This window comes from Pseudoliparis swirei, chromosome 6, assembly GCF_029220125.1.
Source record: "Pseudoliparis swirei isolate HS2019 ecotype Mariana Trench chromosome 6, NWPU_hadal_v1, whole genome shotgun sequence".
In the NCBI taxonomy this organism is placed as follows: Eukaryota; Metazoa; Chordata; class Actinopteri; order Perciformes; family Liparidae; genus Pseudoliparis; species Pseudoliparis swirei.
The window spans coordinates 16,470,902-16,491,274 of record NC_079393.1 but is presented as its reverse complement, the minus strand read 5'-3'; the positions used below and the strand labels follow the sequence as shown (position 1 = coordinate 16,491,274).

The 20,373-nt window shown below is 41.0% G+C and overlaps 1 protein-coding gene across 1 annotated transcript; it reads right to left on the bottom strand.

The window, feature by feature from the left end:
• Nucleotides 1-6,039: 6,039 nt before the first annotated feature.
• LOC130195754 (B-cell CLL/lymphoma 9-like protein) lies at nt 6,040-9,586 on the bottom strand. Its single transcript, XM_056417456.1, has 8 exons — nt 7,858-9,586; nt 7,573-7,757; nt 7,388-7,485; nt 7,142-7,302; nt 6,874-7,066; nt 6,543-6,690; nt 6,385-6,460; nt 6,040-6,303 (listed from the first exon to the last, which is right to left on the bottom strand). Exons 1-8 carry the CDS (start codon nt 9,569-9,571, stop codon nt 6,212-6,214), a joined length of 2,667 nt encoding a protein of 888 aa, XP_056273431.1. The 5' UTR covers nt 9,572-9,586; the 3' UTR covers nt 6,040-6,211.
• Between the last annotated feature and the right edge of the window lie 10,787 nt (nt 9,587-20,373).

The window sequence follows — 20,373 nt, the reverse complement described above, 5'->3', positions numbered from 1 at the left end:
TGACAAAAACCTTAAGCCGCCACCCGTATAAGTAGATAATGACATACACCAAAACAACAATGTGACAGGGGGAAATTAAAGCTGTCAAGTTAATTAAAGTCATCGAGGGCGGCAACAAACTTATTTTTTCCATGACCAAAATAATCAACAAATTAGTTTGTAGATGAATTGAGTAAATGTTAAGTCTTAAAAATTTCAAATGTTGCTTGTTTTCTAAAGCACAATGATATTCATTGATACACAATTTAATGGTATAAAAACAGGTTAAAAGGTTATTAAAATAGTTTTTTATAGTTGGATTTTAGTTGTAAAATTGATCATTGATTAATTAACTAATCCAACCGTTGTAGCCTTTATGTAAGATAAATAGAGCCATTACCTGGCCCGTAAGCAAAGCATGTTGTTGATGTGCAGTGCTAAAAAAGAAAGAAAAGGACTTGCAGTCAGTCTCTTACGGAGGATTTACTAAAAGCGAGGCCACACCGCCACCTGCTGGAGACAACATCTCATTACATCTACAAACCATCACGTCATAAATCCTGCTCGTTCCATCATTCAGCTAAATGTAAAAACAATCCTCTCGTGTCAACCTCTGATCATACACTTTAAATGCACAAATACACTCAAGTGAAACCAAAATAGGAGACAGATATTTGAGACCGGAGGGGCTTCAACCCTAATGGGAAACGTAACAGTGTATCATGAGGGGAAATTAAGCAGCCTTCTTCCACAGACTGAGTCACGTGAGGTAAAAAGACTCGGGCTCAAACAATCAAAACATGAAATACAAATAAATAAAATATCAGGATGTAGGAAACCTCATATAAACATAACGTTATACGGCAGGTATTAGGCAGGTATAGAGAGAATGGGGTTCACGTCATTGTGATAGCTAGCTGTCTTCCCAGACGGCGGAACTTTTGAATGTTGAGCAGACGCAGACGACAGACAGACAGACAGACAGACAGAGAGAGACAGACAGACAGAGAGACAGACAGAAGACTTTGTTGAGCCACTCGAGATGTTTCACATCCAAAAGGAAACTTGCTGAACTTCTTTATCGTAAGACTCTCCAGCCGCTGCAGTCAGATCAACATCTGATTCAGGAGAAATAAAGGAGTCTTATTCTTCTCAAATACATGCGCCTCATCTACACGCTTTCTAAATTAGGAGTTTTAGAGGAGCGAGCTGTCACTCTGCGAGTATTTCCGGGTATTAAATAAGTCATTGCGAATACAGGCGGGAAACAAGAGTTGAAGTCACGTGGTGCTGAGTTTTTGATTTCTCAACCTGTTATTTAAATAGGCTTTTTTCACAGCAGACATGTTGACTTGTCGTGATATGAAAAGGTGTTACTAAATACATCAATATTTATATATTTGTACAGAATGCATAGTGCATGTATTCTATAAAGTGTACTTCTTAGCATACATCGTGTAGTAGTGTGTGTATTTTTGTATGCTCTTCGTTTTGGTTGGTAATCTTTTTATTCTGCAGCCCTGGAGCAGTTTCCTGTCAGTGATCCAGTCCTGTGGATAGCAACACATTTTCCTTGGGAGAATAAATCTAAATTCGGCGTTCTTGTTGTGTTTTCTAAATACTACTCGATGACACCAGCTTATTGAAGACACGATCTTTGATTTAGAACCACTCAAGGAGGATGTACGTCACTTCCGCTTATAGGGGCGGATGTTGTTTTGGTGGAGTGGGTCCAGTGTCCTCTCCCGCCAAAGTGATGAACAAAACAAGGCCTACTTCTCTTATCTTTTCTGATTTATACACTCTGCGATACTCTCCACATCTTTGCTCATTCGGAATGAAAAAAACAGTGCATCATAAAAGCCCCCGTGTTAGTGCGTGATCAAAAATATTGAACCATAAAACTATCATCCCGACAATAACTGTACATGCATGTGTTTTCATAAAAACATCCGGAGCTTCATCCTTCATCCCGTCTGTACGTTACCTCTGTTTTTATGGGTGGACATTGTTAGAGGCCGTGGAGCCTGGTAAGCTCTTGTTTTACGCAGAAAGTCCCGCACATAGCGCGCAGTAACCTTACATTGGACCAAATATGTGTTATGCATCTCTTTGTTTGGTCTGTTCCAGTCTTACAACATCAAATTTGTAGAAAACAGATAAATGTGGCTCAGCTAAAATAGTTTTTATGTACAGTAAAGTAACAACTCAAGTGATTCAAACTATAGTTTCTAGTCTTCATCACTTTCAATAACACATTTTCGCAGCTTCTGAATTTCCTCTTGGCTGTTGATGTCTATCAGTATCGTTCATTTTGAAAATGAGGTCAAAGGTAATACAGATCCGTATCAGACCGGCGAGGAGGGCAATAGTGGCTGGCATGACGACCCATTAGCCAATCAGAACGCTTGTACTGTCGTTGCCATATAATAATTCATCTTTATTCATAAAGAAAATGGAAGCTTGCTGTCTAATCCTGCCCAGAGGAAACGCAGGTCGAGGACAGCATCAAGAGTGTAATGCTGCTTATGCTTCAACTCTGTCACAAAACATTGTTGGAGATGGGTGCCCTTTTTTGGGGTTTGAGCACCTGCCCTCTAAAATGTCTGTGCACGTGCCTGCTACTTATGCAAGATGGTTGAAAGTTTGTTGAACAATGAGCAATATTCAGAACATTTAAATAAAACATGCTGAAGGCTGTACATTTATCGTGTTCCATCAATCACAAAACAAGTCTTATGAATCCAAACCACCAGGTCTGGACTCTACTGGGGAGAGGCCCTCAATTAAAAATCTCCCTATAAAGTCCACGTGCCAAAGACTCTATCAAGACTAATTGTGAACCCTGTTGCCTTTCAAAAAAAGTTCACTATGGTTGTTTGAAGACTTAGTTTAGACATGTGCAATAAGCAGATGCAATGCCCAGTTTTTAATGTGAAAGGCTATTTATTTCTAAAGTTGTATGTTTTTCCAACACATCAAAAGATACATTCCCTGTCAAAACCCATTTTTTCTGCTACAAAAAAAAGAAAGAAATCAAACATTGGTTTCCTCCTGCCAGTTTAGCAACCCCTGGCCATCGTTGTCCTGATTAATATTGTCCGTTGTCCTAATTGACAGCGACCTTACGCACTCTAGTGGTGGGAGGTCCAACAATACAAAAACAAACAAAATGGCTCTTACTCTAATATCATCTGTTAATAATAAACAAGTATATGTTCTTTATCTGACGTCAGCTGTCTCTCCTGATTGAACTGTCGGCATGTCCCAGAGAAAGATCTCTCTTACCTTTACAACACTACGAAGGCACTCAATTCTATTCTCAACAGCTGTCTGTAACTACGAAAACAACGACAAGTTCTGTTCAAAATCTCCAGTTAACACGGTCGCTTCTTAAAACATAACACCGAACTTTGGTCTAAATGTACAACACACAAAATAATTGTATTTGTTGTTAATTTTACAGTAATGGATCAATTGTTCTGTAAAGTTGATGATCAGATGGTGGTCGTGGTCGTTTGTGGTAATTTAGTGGTAAATCAAGACTTAACACAATCAGTACATTTTAGACAAACAGAAGTTTAGCTGTTTTTAACTTTTGTTCAACAGTGCTATCATACATTTAATAAGACTGTTTTTTTAATTTTAAATGTTTACACCCCTTATGAAAGTAACCAAAACGAGGATGAATACCTTCATAGGCTCGCTTTTATTAGTTCTTTTGTCAAAGAAAGTGCATATACAAATATATTTATTTTGGGGGATATGAACGCTGATATTTCAGATAATAACTCCCTGTTTGGTCAACACCTAATGCAATTTTGTCAAGATAACAAGTTGGTTCTTTCCAGCAAAGTGCTCTTGCCAGTAAATAGCTACACGTATACCAGTGAAGCGTGGCATACAACGTCTTGGCTGGATCACTGTGTATGTACAGCTGATGCTCATGACTGTCTCCAGGATGTTGCAATCTTGTATGAGCTGGCTACAGCAGATCACATACCTGTCTCTATGAGATTGCATGTTGAGAGTCTACCTGAGTTGACCAGTAATGATGATAACCATGAACACCACTTTAAAGTAGATCGGTCAAAGCTCACAGAAGTTGATTTATTGCATTACAATTCACAAACTGATAAGAGCCTCAGAAATATTGATACACCGCTTGATGCGATTCTGTGTGGCAACATAAACTATAAAAATAAAAACCACAATAATAATCCGTGTGTAATGTATGATAACATTGTGAATTGTCTAAATAATGTTCGTAAATCATTTTGCAAAAAAAAGGCTAAACAACATAATCTTAGGCCAGGATGGAATGAATATGTGTCTGAACTCCATATAGAAGCTACAGAAGCTTTTAAAAACTGGATTTTATCAGGAAAGGCAAGACATGGTCCAGAGTGCGAACACAAGAAACACACAAATGCTCGATTTAAATATGCTGAGCGCTTCATTAAAAGAAATGAACATGAGGGCAAACTCCATGGCCAAACATGTTCAGCAGAATAATGTCTTTGACTTCTGGAAAGAAGTTAAAGTTGCCAATAACATGAAGACGCCTCTGCCATCCAGTATTGATGGGGCAGTTGGTTCGGACAGTATTGCAGTTCTGTGGACTAAACACTATAGGGACATTTTCAATAGTATTAAGAGTGACACATTTAATATTGGTAATGTTCCTAATGATGTTGGTGTGTGTATTAGACCTGATGAAGTGTTGTATGCAATTGAAAAATTGTCATTGAACAAAGCATGTGACCTTGACCGAATAACAGCAGAACATCCAAGGCATACTAGCAACAGATTGTCAGTGTTACTTGCTATATGTTTTTCTGGATTGTTAATGCACGGCGTACTTCCTGACTCTATGTTCACTGTGTTGTTAGTGCCACTAATCAAAAATAAAACCGGTAAAATATCCAGCATTGACAATTATCAACCAACTGCTCTGGCCAGTATACTTTCTAAAGTATTAGAACGAATCCTCTTAGATTGGGGTCTATCTGTGCACGTGCCTGCTGAACAGGATAAATATATTGGCATTACTCTTGACGAGCACATGCCATTTAGAGAATCGGTCAATTTCCTCGCTCAGTTAGGAAGAGCACTGGGATCTGTACTGAACAAAGTTAAAGTTGTGGTAATCTGAAATTCCATACTTATACACACCTCTAATTATTGTGTAAGTCCTGTGGCTGACTATGTTTTAAGTGTTTGGGGTTTCCATGACCACACATGTAAAAGTGTGCATCACAGAGCTATTCGATCCTTCTTTGGAGTTTACACATTGACTTCTGTTTTAACTTTGGACTAGACTTGTGGAGGTGTCTGATCAGAGACTAACTAAACATATATTTTAATGCGACATTTTGAATTGCCATCCCTAGGTTAACGGTTTGAAATCGGTTTGATTTTTACATTTTGTCGTTCATTCTTCAGTTACTTTGTGATATTTAGGGAATTAATACTAAACTGTTTCTCATATATAGACAAAAATGGTCTGTTGAAATATTGTGTAAACTAAAGTTACCAACGTATTGTGTCGTAAAGAATAACTTTAGTGTAGAACTTTATGTGAAGTATAAATTATCGACGAAGACATAAGAGATGTAGTGTTTAGTAAAAGGAATTCAGTTTATGTTGATTTATATTCCTGGATAACTGAAAAACTTGATTTGTGCCTCAGTAAAGGAATCTTTTTTGGAGCCGATTTGATTTGCCAGGCCTGGGAGAGAAGGCAGAATGTTTTATTTTAGATATCGCGGTGAAATAACCTATGCATTTCTAATTAAATGAAACTATATGAAATGTGTCCACTGCAGCTGTACTTTTGGTTTCTTATAGCTCCACGAGGGTTGGGCACTTTATGTGCTTGACACGAAAATAGAGATATCAATCTATCTTTCCATCCATAGAAACGTTTGTTTTATTTTGTTTAGTTTCAGAGCAACCATGAATTATTACTGCTAGTGGAAACTGTTTGTTAGAACATAACTAACAATTAATAATAATAAAATTATTATGCAAACAAGTTATCAAAATATTTACAGCAAATCAAAGCCAATATATTTTAATACAAATGTGTCTACAATATTTTTGGGGATCAATTTCATTCGTCTTGCAGCACACTTTGTATTCTTTTTCCAATCATTACAATATACAGTATGTAATATGCAAATCTTTTACTTCATGAACTCGGCCAAATTCTTGAGTTCGACACTGCTGCTTACTCCACAGAGGCACTCATGCTCACTGGTCCTACAGAAGCCACAACCTTTGGCTCAGAACTTGTCTGGGCCACATCCACGACATCTCTCCCTATGAACAGACAAACAAACAGGGTCAGATTTGATTCCATATTGCTCCTTAAATTCTGCAGATTATAAATTCATCTCTTACTTTTTCTGTAGCATATTGGTTCACAGGAGTATCCCCTTACAGGAGTGCACACAGCTGTACTGCAGTGAATGTACACCTGAACAAAGAAAACCATGTAAGCAGAACAACACAAACATATTTTGTTGAATTAGTTTATCATCCGTGGATTCAATTATTACCTGTTCATTCAAGGGTGTAATTGAACGAGGGTCAACAAAGGTAAACATTTTGAAAAGGAAACGTTTGTAGTGACTGGGGAAGACCAGACCAGAGGAGGGACCGACTGGAACCATTGAAGACAAGTAGTTATCATTCCTGGATGGACACCTGGATGAAAAGAAAACGGCATGAAGACAACTCCTCTGTAATTCAATTTAAAAATGGAAGTCAGTGTTTTCATAGCATTCATTTCTCTATCACGACTCCTTATAAGCAGAAGTTTAAACTCTGAGAAAAATGATTAATCATGTTGTCATAAACAGGACAGGGTTAAATTGGTGTTTTAGTTACCCGTCACTCAGAATGTCCCACTGGGGCAGACTGTGAGGGTTGGGGCTTGTGGTCGCCCAACAGCGACCAAGAGTCAGGACAAGGTTGGGATCTGTCTTCTCAAGGAGTAGAACCTCCACGTACACAGGGTCCCTCAGTACTTTGCTCACGGGATAGTCGGCATCAGTGTAGTACGAAGCATAGGCCACATCCTCTGTGAGAGCAGGGACCAGTTAGCATGACAGCCATCTACAAACACAGCAGCTTGGCCAGGCCGACATGCACTTACCTTCATTACAACCCTTTGAAATGCACTGTCCATTACCCAACCTCAGCTCTACTCTGATGGGTCCTATAGCAGCAACTGATAAAGGAGGATCTAGTAACGGTGATACTTCTGCAACCACAGTTTGAACAGTGGTGCCGATGTACCGACACTGGAAGAGCAATCTGAAAAGAGAAGACTGGCATTATGTTGCTTGGTCAGATCTGTTATTTAGATATTACAAAATTACTTTAAAAAAGCATCACCTACTCATACTGACTGTCTCTGGTAATGACTCCACGACGCCCGGTTTCCACTTCATATGTGGAGAACATTCTGTTCTCATAGATTATAACACCAGCCTCCTCCTACAAAAGGTAAAAGAAAATGGCATAATGGGGTACAAATGTAACTTTTTTTAACTGGTGGAGAAGTTGAGAAACTCAAGGTCTTACCGAAACAACGGTGCCACATGAGGTAACAGCAAAGTTATAGATGGCAAACTCTGAATTAGAGTCAACATGTGTACAGCCTTGAGCTTTGCTCAACAGTGAGATTGACTCAAGGTCAATGTTGGGCAGAGTGGCATCTCTCGCCACTACGACAATGAACTGGCCATCCTTGGTGCACTGAACGGTCACTGATGGCATAAAAACAAGCATTGACAGGTTAAATATGTAGAACATCTTTTTTGCGTACTCCATTAAGGTATATAGCATGACATTCTTTTCAAAACTCACCTGCCTTTTCATAATAGCAATGTCCTCCATCAGAGCAGCAGTTTATGGCATCACATTGCTCAGTAGAGATACCAGAAGGTCCACATGTGATTCTTGTGTTTTTAGACACATCACAACTCTGGGCAGGACTGTTTGTGAAAATGGGTTTCAATGGTGTCTGTAAGTCTGCTGGGTTCTGCTGCGCCTGTTCAAAGTGAAGATCATGGGAGTAATGATTGTGTTGAAAGCCGGGGACATGGAGGTGGTTATGTTGATGGTGATGTCTCTCGTGATGGTGATGGCCGTGGTGATGGCCGTGGTGATGGCCGTGATGATGGCCGTGGTGGTGATAACCATGGTGATGGCCATAGCCATGTCCGAAGTTGCGTCGTGCAGCGTCAGGTGTTTTACCTCTCTGTGGTGGACGGACTGGTAATTGAGGTAGTAGAACGCCATTTTGTGGAGGGGCAGCTTGTGGAGCACCAGGTCGTTGAGGGGCAGCTGGTCGGGTGTCAGGTTGTGGAAAGAAAGCTTGTTGGTTGTCAGGTCGTGGAGGGGCAGCTGGTCGGGTGTCAGTTAGTGGAAAGAAAGCTTGTTGGTTGTCAGGTCGTGGAGGGGCAGCTGGTCGGGTGTCAGTTAGTGGAAAGAAAGCTTGTTGGTTGTCAGGTCGTGGAGGGGCAGCTGGTCGGGTGTCAGTTAGTGGAAAGAAAGCTTGTTGGTTGTCAGGTCGTGGAGGGGCAGCTGGTCGGGTGTCAGTTAGTGGAAAGAAAGCTTGTTGGTTGTCAGGTCGTGGAGGGGCAGCTGGTCGGGTGTCAGTTAGTGGATGGGCAGCTTGTGGAGGGCCAGCTGGTCGCATGTCAGGTAGTGAAAGGAAACCTTGTCGACTGTCAGGTAGTGAAAGGAAACCTTGTCGACTGTCAGGTAGTGAAAGGAAACCTTGTCGACTGTCAGGTAGTGGAAAGAAAGCTTGTTGGGGTTCAGGTGGTGGAAGAAAAGCTTGTCGGGGTTCAGGTAGTGCAGGGGCAGCTTGTGGATGGGCAGCTTGTGGAGCGCCAGGTAGTTCAGGGGAAGCTGGTTGAGTTCCAGGTGGAGGAGGGGCAGCTTGTTGAAAGGCAGCTTGTGGATGGGCAGCTTGTGGAGCTCCAGGTAGTTGAGGGGAAGCTGGTTGAGTTTCAGGTGGAGGAGGGGCAGCTTGTTGAAAGGCAGCTTGTGGATGGGCAGCTTGTGGAGCTCCAGGTAGTTGAGGGGAAGCTGGTTGAGTTTCAGGTGGAGGAGGGGCAGCTTGTTGAAAGGCAGCTTGTGGATGGGCAGCTTGTGGAGCTCCAGGTAGTTGAGGGGAAGCTGGTTGAGTTTCAGGTGGAGGAGGGGCAGCTTGTTGAGAGGCAGCTTGTGGATGGGCAGCTTGTGGAGCGCCAGGTAGTTGAGGGGAAGCTGGTTGAGTTTCAGGTGGAGGAGGGGCAGCTTGTTGAGAGGCAGCTTGTGGATGGGCAGCTTGTGGAGCGCCAGGTAGTTGAGGGGAAGCTGGTTGGGTTTCAGGTGGAGGAGGGGCAGCTTGTTGAGAGGCAGCTTGTTGATGGGTAGGTATTGGAGGGGCAGCTAGTTGAACCTCAAGTAGTGGAGGGGACTTTATGGAAGGAATCAATGACTCTTGGCCCTGAGCTTCCACCTCTGTCCCAGCTAAGCATGCTAGCAATGCAAGTGCCACTAAAGAGGTGACACCCCAGCGCTTCGCCATGGTTTAACAGCAGTTTCACCTGGACAATACCCAAGTGTACAACATAAGCAGAATTTGCTGCCACATTTATATGTGACGAGGCTTGATGGTTTTAAAAAACCCTCCTCTGAGGCAGAATAACCACCAATTACAGCTTCCCATCTTTTCAACGGCCACTTAAAAGCTTCAAGGGGGTATTATGTCATGTTTTTTCATATTATTCAGGGTGAGGATTTGGTTTGGCAACTTCACAACATCAGACACGTGTTCTATTAGATCAGGTCACCTGAGGTCTTTGTGACCTCAAGAGTTATTTGTCCCCAAATGTTTTTTTGTTTGTTCACTATCGCAAACATATTGATCTTTTCTCTGGAACAAAGTTTGTCATATGTGCCTAATGAAAATATTATTTTAAACATAACCATCTTACAGTTTACTAAATAAAGGAGCTTTTAATCCACTGCAAGACAAACATGCTTTGAAGGTTAAGGCGAGCCAAAATACATCTTTCAATCTAGGAAGACTTTTCTAGATGTATTATATAATACATACATACATACAGTATTACATAACTGTTGTAGCTCGGGAGGTAACAGAGGAAAAAGGTATTTTATGATCTAGTTATACTTAATGGTGTGGTGGCAAATTTAACTGTTGAGTCTTTTTAATCTAAAATGACGAATATCGTAAAACAAAACATGTCAATTAAATCATTTATTCTTGCAAGAAGAGGAACAGTTATACAGAGTCGCAAGGAGTCTGTAGAAGTGAGCACAAAAGAGAAGAAGTCCCACAGAGTTGTGTAGGGAGTGACCAGGGTGTGTGTTGTATTGGAACATGATGCTTTTGGCAGTGGCAGACAAAACATAAAGATGGATACATAACATATGACCTGTCCAAATAAATACTTTATTTATTACTTAACAACAGGAAAGAGGATGTGAATGCTACTTAGGGAGCTGCTGCATGACCCACGAGTTACCGAATGCAGGCATTGATGATATGAACAATAACCGCTTGTATACCAGTTCACTTAGATAAGAATATGAAATGCAACTAATAATATAAAATTACCATTACATTCCTCCCTTTTGATCATACATTTGATCAACATGAACATCGCATTCGTCAAGTCAAACACAACCATTCAAGTTTGAGTTGTGTTGTTATCAACAAAATTGGTGTGACAATAATACAGGGTAGAAATACAAAACAAAACATTTTGCATCTTAGGCCACATAGTCCGACCTGTCGAAATGGGTGCAATGGGCGTGGTCGCTCCATCATTGGCTGTCGTCAGTGAGTAGGTTATTCCGAAGTAGCTTGTATGGTATTTGTTATTCAACGGTGCAACAGAAGAGACTCTTGTTTCACGCTTCCTGTTGTGTTGAGTCAGTCGGTGCCTTTGTGGGTGCAGTCACGTTTTCACCTGAGTCAGTGAGTAAGTCTGGAACCTTTTTACCTACCGATAGTGTTGGCTCAATGAAATCCATCATCATATGTTCAAAAGTGTCTTGTTGAGATGGGTCTGCTGCCTGTTAGGAGACTTTAACTGATCTGCCTACATTGTGCATTGCACAGGTGACGCATAATCACAAACAACACCAAATGGCTACTATAAATGGTGACTGTTTTACCGTCTGTGGCTTTACATGCTTCTGTTACAGCGACCTATTGGGCTTCCTGTATAGAGAAATGGTGAGGAAGAGAACCAGACACAAGGTTGGCAAAACCAACACGATTAGTAACTGCGGATGGATCACGTTATGCGGACCCATCAACATATAAAATGAGATGAGGTTTAGACATGGGAGTTTCAGAGAGGTCAGACGAGAAGTGCATAGAAGATGGATAAGAAAATTAGAAAATACTAAAGATTGTTTTTCTTTGCTAATCTAGACATGTGCAGATGGCTTTGAAACGAAGTACATGTGAGCTACGAAGGAAGGTCATGACCTGCTGATGTAAATGTGTTAGTGACCAACCGGGGAACCCTGTTAGGGTTCCTGTCTGCTCCTAGTGTGTGATTCCCTGTCTTGTTTCCCTTCTGTCTGTGTTGTGTTGTCTGTCTACAGCAGGGGTCTCAGACTCGCGGCCCACGGGCCAATTGCGGCCCGCGGAACGATATTTTGTGGCCCCCTGCCTGAAATCAAAGCTTGGTGTTAGTGCGGCCCGCGCGTTTTTTTCTCACATGCATCTGGGCGTTTTCTATTTTTTGTGGGCTACCATAGCTCAGGCTCGTGACAACAACGCGAATTAGCAATTGGTCACTTGTAACATATTTCGGGACTGTCACCGAGTGGAGGGGAAATATATCCTGTCACCCAGTGCTATACGGTTTTTTTCACCCAGCCCCAGTCCAACCCTGTATCACAAAAATTACGTTCCCCCAGACCTAAAATGCAATTTGCAGTTACGTTTGACTGAAACGTATTTCTCTCCAAATTACGTTTGACTGAAACGTATTTCTCTCCAGATTACGTTTGTATTTGACGTATTATAATAACAAATACGTCTCTGATCAACGTATCTTTGCCGTTTGTTATCTCTCTTTTCTACAATGCTGTTATGAATTGTAAAAAGCGTCCTCTAGTCTTATTTATTATTATGTTATATATGTTGTTTCGCCTGCGTATTCTGACAGCAATAAGCGTTGTCGGATCATATGAATTGGCGTGAAGACTTACTGCTGGTGACTCTCCTTTATTTTCTTTTTTTAGGTGACAATACATTAATTAAAACTCGTAAACTATCACCACCTCATCACCACCTTAACAGAGTCAGTCCCATACGGGTCAAATCAACTATTAAACTTGTTATAAAATGCGCATCTGTCCGTAATCTATACCATAAAGTTCGCATTTTAACCTAAAAAAAGTGCGCTTCCTTGTTACCTTTCAAAATAAAAGTCCGATTTGTCTGTTAAGCGGAAGTAGTATAAAACGTCTATGTTTATTCAAACAATACAATATAAAAGGCATACATCAAAATCAATAAGGAAAATGCTGAACAGTCAAACAACTCAAAACAATAAACCCTTCATGGGGTTATTTACAGGGCGTGTTTACTTCTCATCAAACAAAAAGAGCAGGTATCTGGAAAAATCTGGGAAATAATTTGGGAATTGTTAATAAAACATGATTTACCCTTCAACTTCCACTGATATGCATGCAGACTAATACATCGCTTCACACACACACACACACACACACACACACACACACACACTGACAGAAACACATAGACACTCACATACGTACACACACACACACACAGGCAGAGACACACACATACTCACACACACAGACACACACTCTCATACGCACACACTTACACACACACACACAGACAGACACACACTCACACACACAGAATGACAGACACACACAGACACACACACACACACACAGAATGACAGACACACACAGACACACTCTCACACACAGACACACACTCAGACACACACATACAGACACTCACATACATACAAACACAGGCAGAATCACACACACACCACACACACACAATACACGCACACACACGCATACTCCGCAGACTGACCTTTGACCTCCCAATTGTCTCTCAGATATAACCCTTCTGCTATATATTAAATATATTATATTTACCTAAATATAAGACTTTGAGGTCATGAGGGGAATCCCCTCCAAAAGATTCACAAGAGAAAATTGTCACCGTGCCAATAACCCTTGTACGATCCTTAAAACCAGTCTTTTAGTTAATTTTGCACACTTTCAATCAACTTAAAGATCTGGATTCTTTTCAGATTCAAAGAAGGGCATCTGAATATGATATACCCTACAGTTTTGGACCGATAGCACTGAGCTAAGGGCCCCAAAAACAGGTCTAAAGGGTCAAATTGGGCCTTATTCTCTTAAATTTGCATATTTTTTGACAAGTGCAAAAATGGCCATAATCTCCTAAATATTAGTCCTGGAAATCCCAAATTGAACACAGACACTCAGGACAGAGCCTACAATGAGGTGATGGGGTGAAATTTCCTCCGAAACACCCACAAGAGTTAATTGGCTGTCTGAAATCCAGGACTTGAAGAGGGTGTGTGGTTTAACAAATCTGAGACCCTGTTGTGAGTTTGGGCTGATTTTAGCTTTTTTTCTAAACATGTCAGAGCTTAGCTTTCTTTTGCAGGTTGTAGCCCCTCCCAAATGGGTCCCAACCATGTAGGCTGGCCACATATAGCACTTAGCATCCCTGCTTGGGAAGGGTTTAAAAACCCGGAAAAAACAAAATTCCTTCCTTCAAAGGTTAACAACTCCTCAAATGTTTGTACTATATGAACAATTTCAATTGTATTCTACCCCATTTGGGAGTGGCTACAACCTGGAAAAGAAAGCTAAGCTCTGACATGTTTACCCAATTTGACCCTTTGGACCTGTTTTTGGGGCCCTTAGCTCAGAGCTATCAGTCCAAAACTGTAGGGTATTCATATTCAGAGGCCCCTCTTTTAATCTGAAAAGAATCCAGATCTTTAAGCTGATTGAAAGTGTGCAAAATTAACTAAAAGACTGGTTTTAAGGATCGTACAAGGGTTATTGGCACGGTGACAATTTTCTCTTGTGAATCTTTTGGAGGGGATTCCCCCCACGACCTCAAAGTCTTATAGTTAGGTAAATATAATATATTTAATATATAGCAGAAGGGTTATATCTGAGAGACAATTGGGAGGTCAAAGGTCAGTCTGCAGAGTATGCGTGTGTGTGCATGTGTATTTGTGTGTGTGTGGGTGTGTGTGTGCGTGTGTGTGATTCTGCCTGTGTTTGTATGTATATGAGTGTCTGAGTGTGTGTCTGTGTGTGAGAGTGTGTCTGTGTGTGTCTGTCATTCTGTGTGTGTGTGTGAGTGTGTGTCTGTCTGTGTGTGTGTGCGTGTGTAAGAGTGTGTGCGTATGAGAGTGTGTGTCTGTGTGTGTGAGTATGTGTGTCTCTGCCTGTGTGTGTGTGTGTACGTATGTGAGTGTCTATGTGTTTCTGTCAGTGTGTGTGTGTGTGTGTGTGTGTGTGTGAAGCGATGTATTAGTTTGCATGCATATCAGTGGAAGTTGAAGGGTAAATCATGTTTTATTAACAATTCCCAAATTATTTCCCAGATTTTTCCAGATACCTGCTCTTTTGTTTGATGAGAAGTAAACACCCTGTAAATAACCCCATGAAGGGTTTATTGTTTTGAGTTGTTTGACTGTTCAGCATTTTCCTTATTGATTTTGATGTATGCCTTTTATATTGTATTGTTTGAATAAATATAGACGTTTTATACTACTTCCGCTTAACAGACAAATCGGACTTTTATTTTGAAAGGTAACAAGGAAGCGCACATTTTTTAGGTTAAAATGCGAACTTTATGGTATAGATTACGGACAGATGCGCATTTTATAACAAGTTTAATAGTTGATTTGACCCGTATGGGACTGACTCTGTTAAGGTGGTGATGAGGTGGTGATAGTTTACGAGTTTTAATTAATGTATTGTCACCTAAAAAAAGAAAATAAAGGAGAGTCACCAGCAGCAAGTCTTCACGCCAATTCATATGATCCGACAACGCTTATTGCTGTCAGAATACGCAGGCGAAACAACATATATAACATAATAATAAATAAGACTAGAGGACGCTTTTTACAATTCATAACAGCATTGTAGAAAAGAGAGATAACAAACGGCAAAGATACGTTGATCAGAGACGTATTTGTTATTATAATCAGTGTTGGGCAAGTTACTGAAAATTAGTAATTAGTTATAGTTACTAGTTACTTCTTTTAAAAGTAATTGAATTACTTTACTAGTTACTGTATATCAAAAGTAATTAGTTACTCGGGAAAGTAACATTTAAGTTACTTTTATGTCTGCTTTTTTAATGTCATGAACAGTACTGAACAGTCAAACACAATAAACATATGTTGTAGACCTATTTATTGCAATCAACAAGGCAACAGGCCTTCAAATCAAGCAGGAGTACAAAAGTCCCTTTTTTAGTTAACTTAATACAAAATAACTGTCTCAGTGATTTAACAGTGTTTTTTTTTACCACATTAGGCCCAATGAAATAAAAGTGATTGGCCTACAGTATTAACACTAATTAAAAGAGAAAACAAAGGTGCCTTGAGGTGCTGCATATAATTGAGGGTGGGGTGCTAGTGAGGCGTGTACGTGCTGATCTGGAGTCAGTTTGATAGGATTTGGGTATAAATAAATTATTTCATTTAAAATATGGATTTTTATTTAAAGATATTCATGTAATTTGCATGCAAAATAGGTCTACCGAACCAGCGGACACAAAATTCAACCAGCGGCAAAACCGCGGACCTGGCAACACTGGAAGTGGCTGTCAATCACAGTGTGGCACCGTGCGTGCTGGTCGAGGCGTGCCTGTGATTGGCGGAGGAGAGGAGGCGTGCCTGTGATTGGCGGAGTAGAGGGGAGGCGGGGTTAACCTGTCGGAAAACGGAAGTTACGGGTGGTTGACGGGAACCGTTGTTGTTGATGACGTTCGAGCTGCTGAGCTGAGAGGAGCACGCTGTCTGTGTTGGTGGATGCCCAATAAAGGGAGGAATAATAACGTCGTCCCGTCTCCGTGTCATCAGTCCATAACGTCCGAGACGTTACAATATCATTGCGCCACCAAGGTCCTGCGATGTCAGATCAGAAGCAGCTAAAGTAGCCTAGCTTGTCTTCTTGTCTGCAAGTGTTCATTTTTCACAAAAGAGAGTAACGCGAGTAACGAACTCATTTAAATTTCAGTAACTGTAACTGCGTTAGTTGATTTAAAAAATACTTCGTTACACGCTCGTTACCGCTAAAAGTAGTGGAATTACAGTAACGCGTTACTCCCAACACTGATTATAATACGTCAAATACAAACGTAATCTGGAGAGAAATACGTTTCAGTCAAACGTAATTTGGAGAGAAATACGTTTCAGTCAAACGTAACTGCAAATTGCATTTTAGGTCTGGGGGAACGTAATTTTTGTGATACAGAGTTGCCCCAGTCATGTCTTTTTCTAAACCTGCTGTGAAGAGAAAAGTTGGCGATGAGCACAGACAATTTCAGGAAAAGTGGGAGACGGAATATTTTTTTGTTGAGCACAGGGGCATCCCAACGTGTCTATTATGCACGGATAAAATTGCGGTGAACAAGGAGTATAATATCAGACGGCATTACTCAACTAAACATGCTGAGGAGTATGCAAAATACCTGGGAGATGAGCGAGAGGACCGTCCGGGTCGCCAGATTTAAAACATGTCTACTGAGGCAACAAGATTTTTTCAAGAAAGCAAGCAAAGAGAGTGATGCGGCTGTCAAAGCTAGTTACGTGGTGAGTGAGATGATCGCTAAGGCAGGAAAGCCATTCAAAGACGGCGAGTTCATCAAACAGTGCATGTTACAGGCTGCAAGTATAGTCTGCCCGGAAAAAAAGGGACAGTTTAGTAATATTAGCATTTCAGCCAACACAGTGGCAGAGCGCATTTCTGACATGTCAGGAAACATTTACGATCAACTGCGTGAGAAAGCTAAACATTTCCATTCATTCTCACTCGCTCTTGATGAGAGCACAGACGTCACTGACACTGCGCAGCTCGCAATATATGTCCGTGGTGTTGATGATAATTTTGAAGTGACGGAGGAGTTGCTCACAATGATTCCAATGCATGGCCAGGCCACCGGTCAGGAAATATTCCGCCAGCTGTGTGATTCCATTGTGGATGCCGGCTTACTATGGAAGCGTTTTGCTGGAATAACAACTGACGGAGCGCCATCAATGACAGGGAGGAAAAATGGACTGGTGGCACTTGTTTAAAAAAAACTGGAAGAGGAGGGTGTGGAAGAGACCATTACTCTGCACTGCATTATCCACCAGCAGGCCCTTTGCAGCAAATGCCTGAAGTTTGACAATGTGATGTTTGACGTTGTGAAATTCATCAACCATATCAGATCCAGGGGTATAAAGCACCGGCAGTTTCGCGCTTTTTTGGAGGAAATAGATTCAGCATATGAGGACGTGCTCTACTTCACCGAGGTACGTTGGCTTAGTAGGGGAAGGTATTGAAGAGGTTTTTGAGTTGAGAGCAGAAGTGAAAGCCTTCATGGAGAAGGATGGGATGACTGTTCCTGTACTAAGTGATCCCAAATGGCTAATGGACTTAGCTTTTCTGGTTGACATCACACAGGAGCTGAATGTACTTAATAAGAAGTTACAAGGCCAGGGCCAGCTTGTAAGTGCTGCATATGACAATGTCAGAGCATTCTCCACAAAAATTGCATTATGGAAAGCCCAGCTTTCCCAGACAAACCTCTGCCATTTCCCAGCATGCAAGGCACTCATGGATTCAGGCACAACATTCAGTGGTATGAAGTATGCTGATACCATTGGAAAGCTACAGGATGAATTTGACAACAGGTTTGCAGACTTCAAGACACACAGAGCCACTTTTCAAATTTTTGCTGACCCCTTCTCTTTCGATGTGGAAGATGCCCCCCCTGTGCTTCAGATGGAGATAATTGACCTGCAGTGCAATTCTGAACTCAAAGCCAAGTTCAGAGAGGTGAGTGGAAAAACAGACAAGCTTGGACAATTTTTGAGAGAATTGCCCCCCACCTTCCCTGAGCTTTCCAGGATGTTTAAGCGGATCATGTGCCTTTTTGGCAGCACCTATCTGTGTGAAAAGCTCTTCTCCACAATGAACTTTAATAAGTCAAAGTTCAGGTCCAAACTTAAAGATGACCATCTTAAAGCCATACTGAGGGTCTCAGTTGCTTCCTCCCTCAAGCCAAATGTGGATCAGCTGTGTCTGGCAGCAAGGAGTAGGAGGAAGTAAGTTAAGCTTATGTTCTGAAGAACCGTTCATGTTCTGCACGTTCTGACTTATTAGTAAAGATTGAGAAGATTGGATCAGTTGTCAGTTTTTTTTTAATACTTGAAGCCTATGTTCTGAAGAACCGTTAATGTTCTGCACGTTCTGACTTATTATTAAAGATTGAGAAGATTGGATCAGTTGTCAGGTTTTTTTTGAATACTTGAAACCCTTTTTTTGTGGAATACTTGATGCGCCCAGCTTCACCCAGAGTCTACCTTCAGCGGCCCCAGGTAAGTTGAGTTTGAGACCCCTGGTCTACAGTGTCCACCCCCGGTTTCCGCCCACTGCCAGGCCCGCTTCCGTTGGACCAGCTGTGATGAGTTTCTGGTAATCACCGGCAGTGGTTATAGGGACCATGTCTTTCTCTGGCACGCTGTCAGGTTGTTCTGGTAAAACCAGTCAAGTGATCCCTTTTTTCATGAGCAGCGCACAGGCTCGGTGGAGTTGCCCTCCCGACGTCGGATCAGCAGAGAGCGGTTGAGTTGCCCTCCCGACTCTGAAGTGAGACTTCCAGTTTTCCCTGTGATGTGATTTGTTTGTTTCTAGTTTTTTGGTTTTGTGCATCAGGTCAATAAAATCCTGACTTTAATTCTGAAGCTGCTGTGTTGCGTGCGTTTGGGTCCTCCACACCACTCATCTACCATAACAAACCCAATGGCCCTATTTATCATTTTTACAGGAACAGCAAACTATCTCGATAAATATATTGTTATTTATATAATCAGAATTAGTGTTAAGTGTGTACACATAAAAATGAATATGTCTTATCTAAATATACAACTCTGACCACAGTGTTCACACACAGCTCAGTGCTATATCACTTTTTTAGATCAAAGTGCCGACATTATGATGTGATTTTGTCAGAGTGATGTCGAATGAGTATGAGAGTAACCGTGACGATGGTGGAGTGATGAATAGTAATGAAGGTAAAAATGGGAAGCACATGGACGAATAAACCAACTGTCTCTTTATTTTTGAATTGTCATTATGTATTACATTGTTATCAACATATACTCTTCCACGTAGGAATGTTTGGTGTTTAAATTACACAAATATAACAAGTTAATACGTTACGTTCGATGAACATTTTATTAATCAATGTAAATACACTAACCACGGCCGATGGGCGTGATTATTTATTTCACTCTGGCATTTGGCATTACTCTTGACGAGCACATGCCATTTAGAGAATCGGTCAATTTTCTCGCTCAGTTGGGAAAAGCACTGGGATCTGAACTGAACAAAGTTAAACATGTGGTAATCTGAAATGCCATACTTATACACACCTCTAATTAAATGACATGTAATGTAATGTAATTATTGTGTAAGTCCTGTGGCTGACTATGTTTCAAGTGTTTGGGGTTTCCATGACCACACATGTTGTAACAGTGTGCATCACAGAGCTATTCGATCCTTCTTTGAAGTTTACACATTGACTTCTTTTTAACTTTGGACTAGACTTGTGGAGGTGTCTGATCAGAGACTAACTAAACATATATTTCAATGGGACATTTTGAATTACCATCCCTGGTGTAAACTAAAGTTGCGGACCTATTGTCTCAAAGAACTAGAACGGGCACTCGGTAGAGCGCATACCACAAGATTGGGCATTGAATTATGAACATGTTGGCATTAGTTGCATGCCAATTGGATAAAAATTGACCGCGCTATGGTAAAAAGAGGATTTTGACCTTTTCATGACCTTGACCTTTGACCCGATCAATCCCAAAATCTAATCAAATGGTCCCTGGATAATAACCAATCATCCCACCAAATTTCATGTGATTCGGTTTAATACTTTTTTAGTTATGCGAGTAACACGCATACAAATAAATAAATAAATAAATAAATACACGGCGATCAAAACATAACCTTCCGCATTTTCAATGCGAAGGTAATTACATTAGTGCAGAAGTATAACTTAAACAAAAGACAAAG

Bases quoted from the DNA above. Each gene is read 5' to 3' on its own strand.
- LOC130195754 (XM_056417456.1), bottom strand. From the start codon at position 9,571: ATGGCGAAGCGCTGGGGTGTCACCTCTTTAGTGGCACTTGCATTGCTA. The intron at 7,486-7,572 runs GTAAGACCTTGA...TACCTTTTGTAG, and splicing joins CATGTGGCACCGTTGTTTCG to GAGGAGGCTGGTGTTATAAT. The intron at 7,067-7,141 runs GTAAGTGCATGT...CTGCTCTCACAG, and splicing joins TTCAAAGGGTTGTAATGAAG to AGGATGTGGCCTATGCTTCG.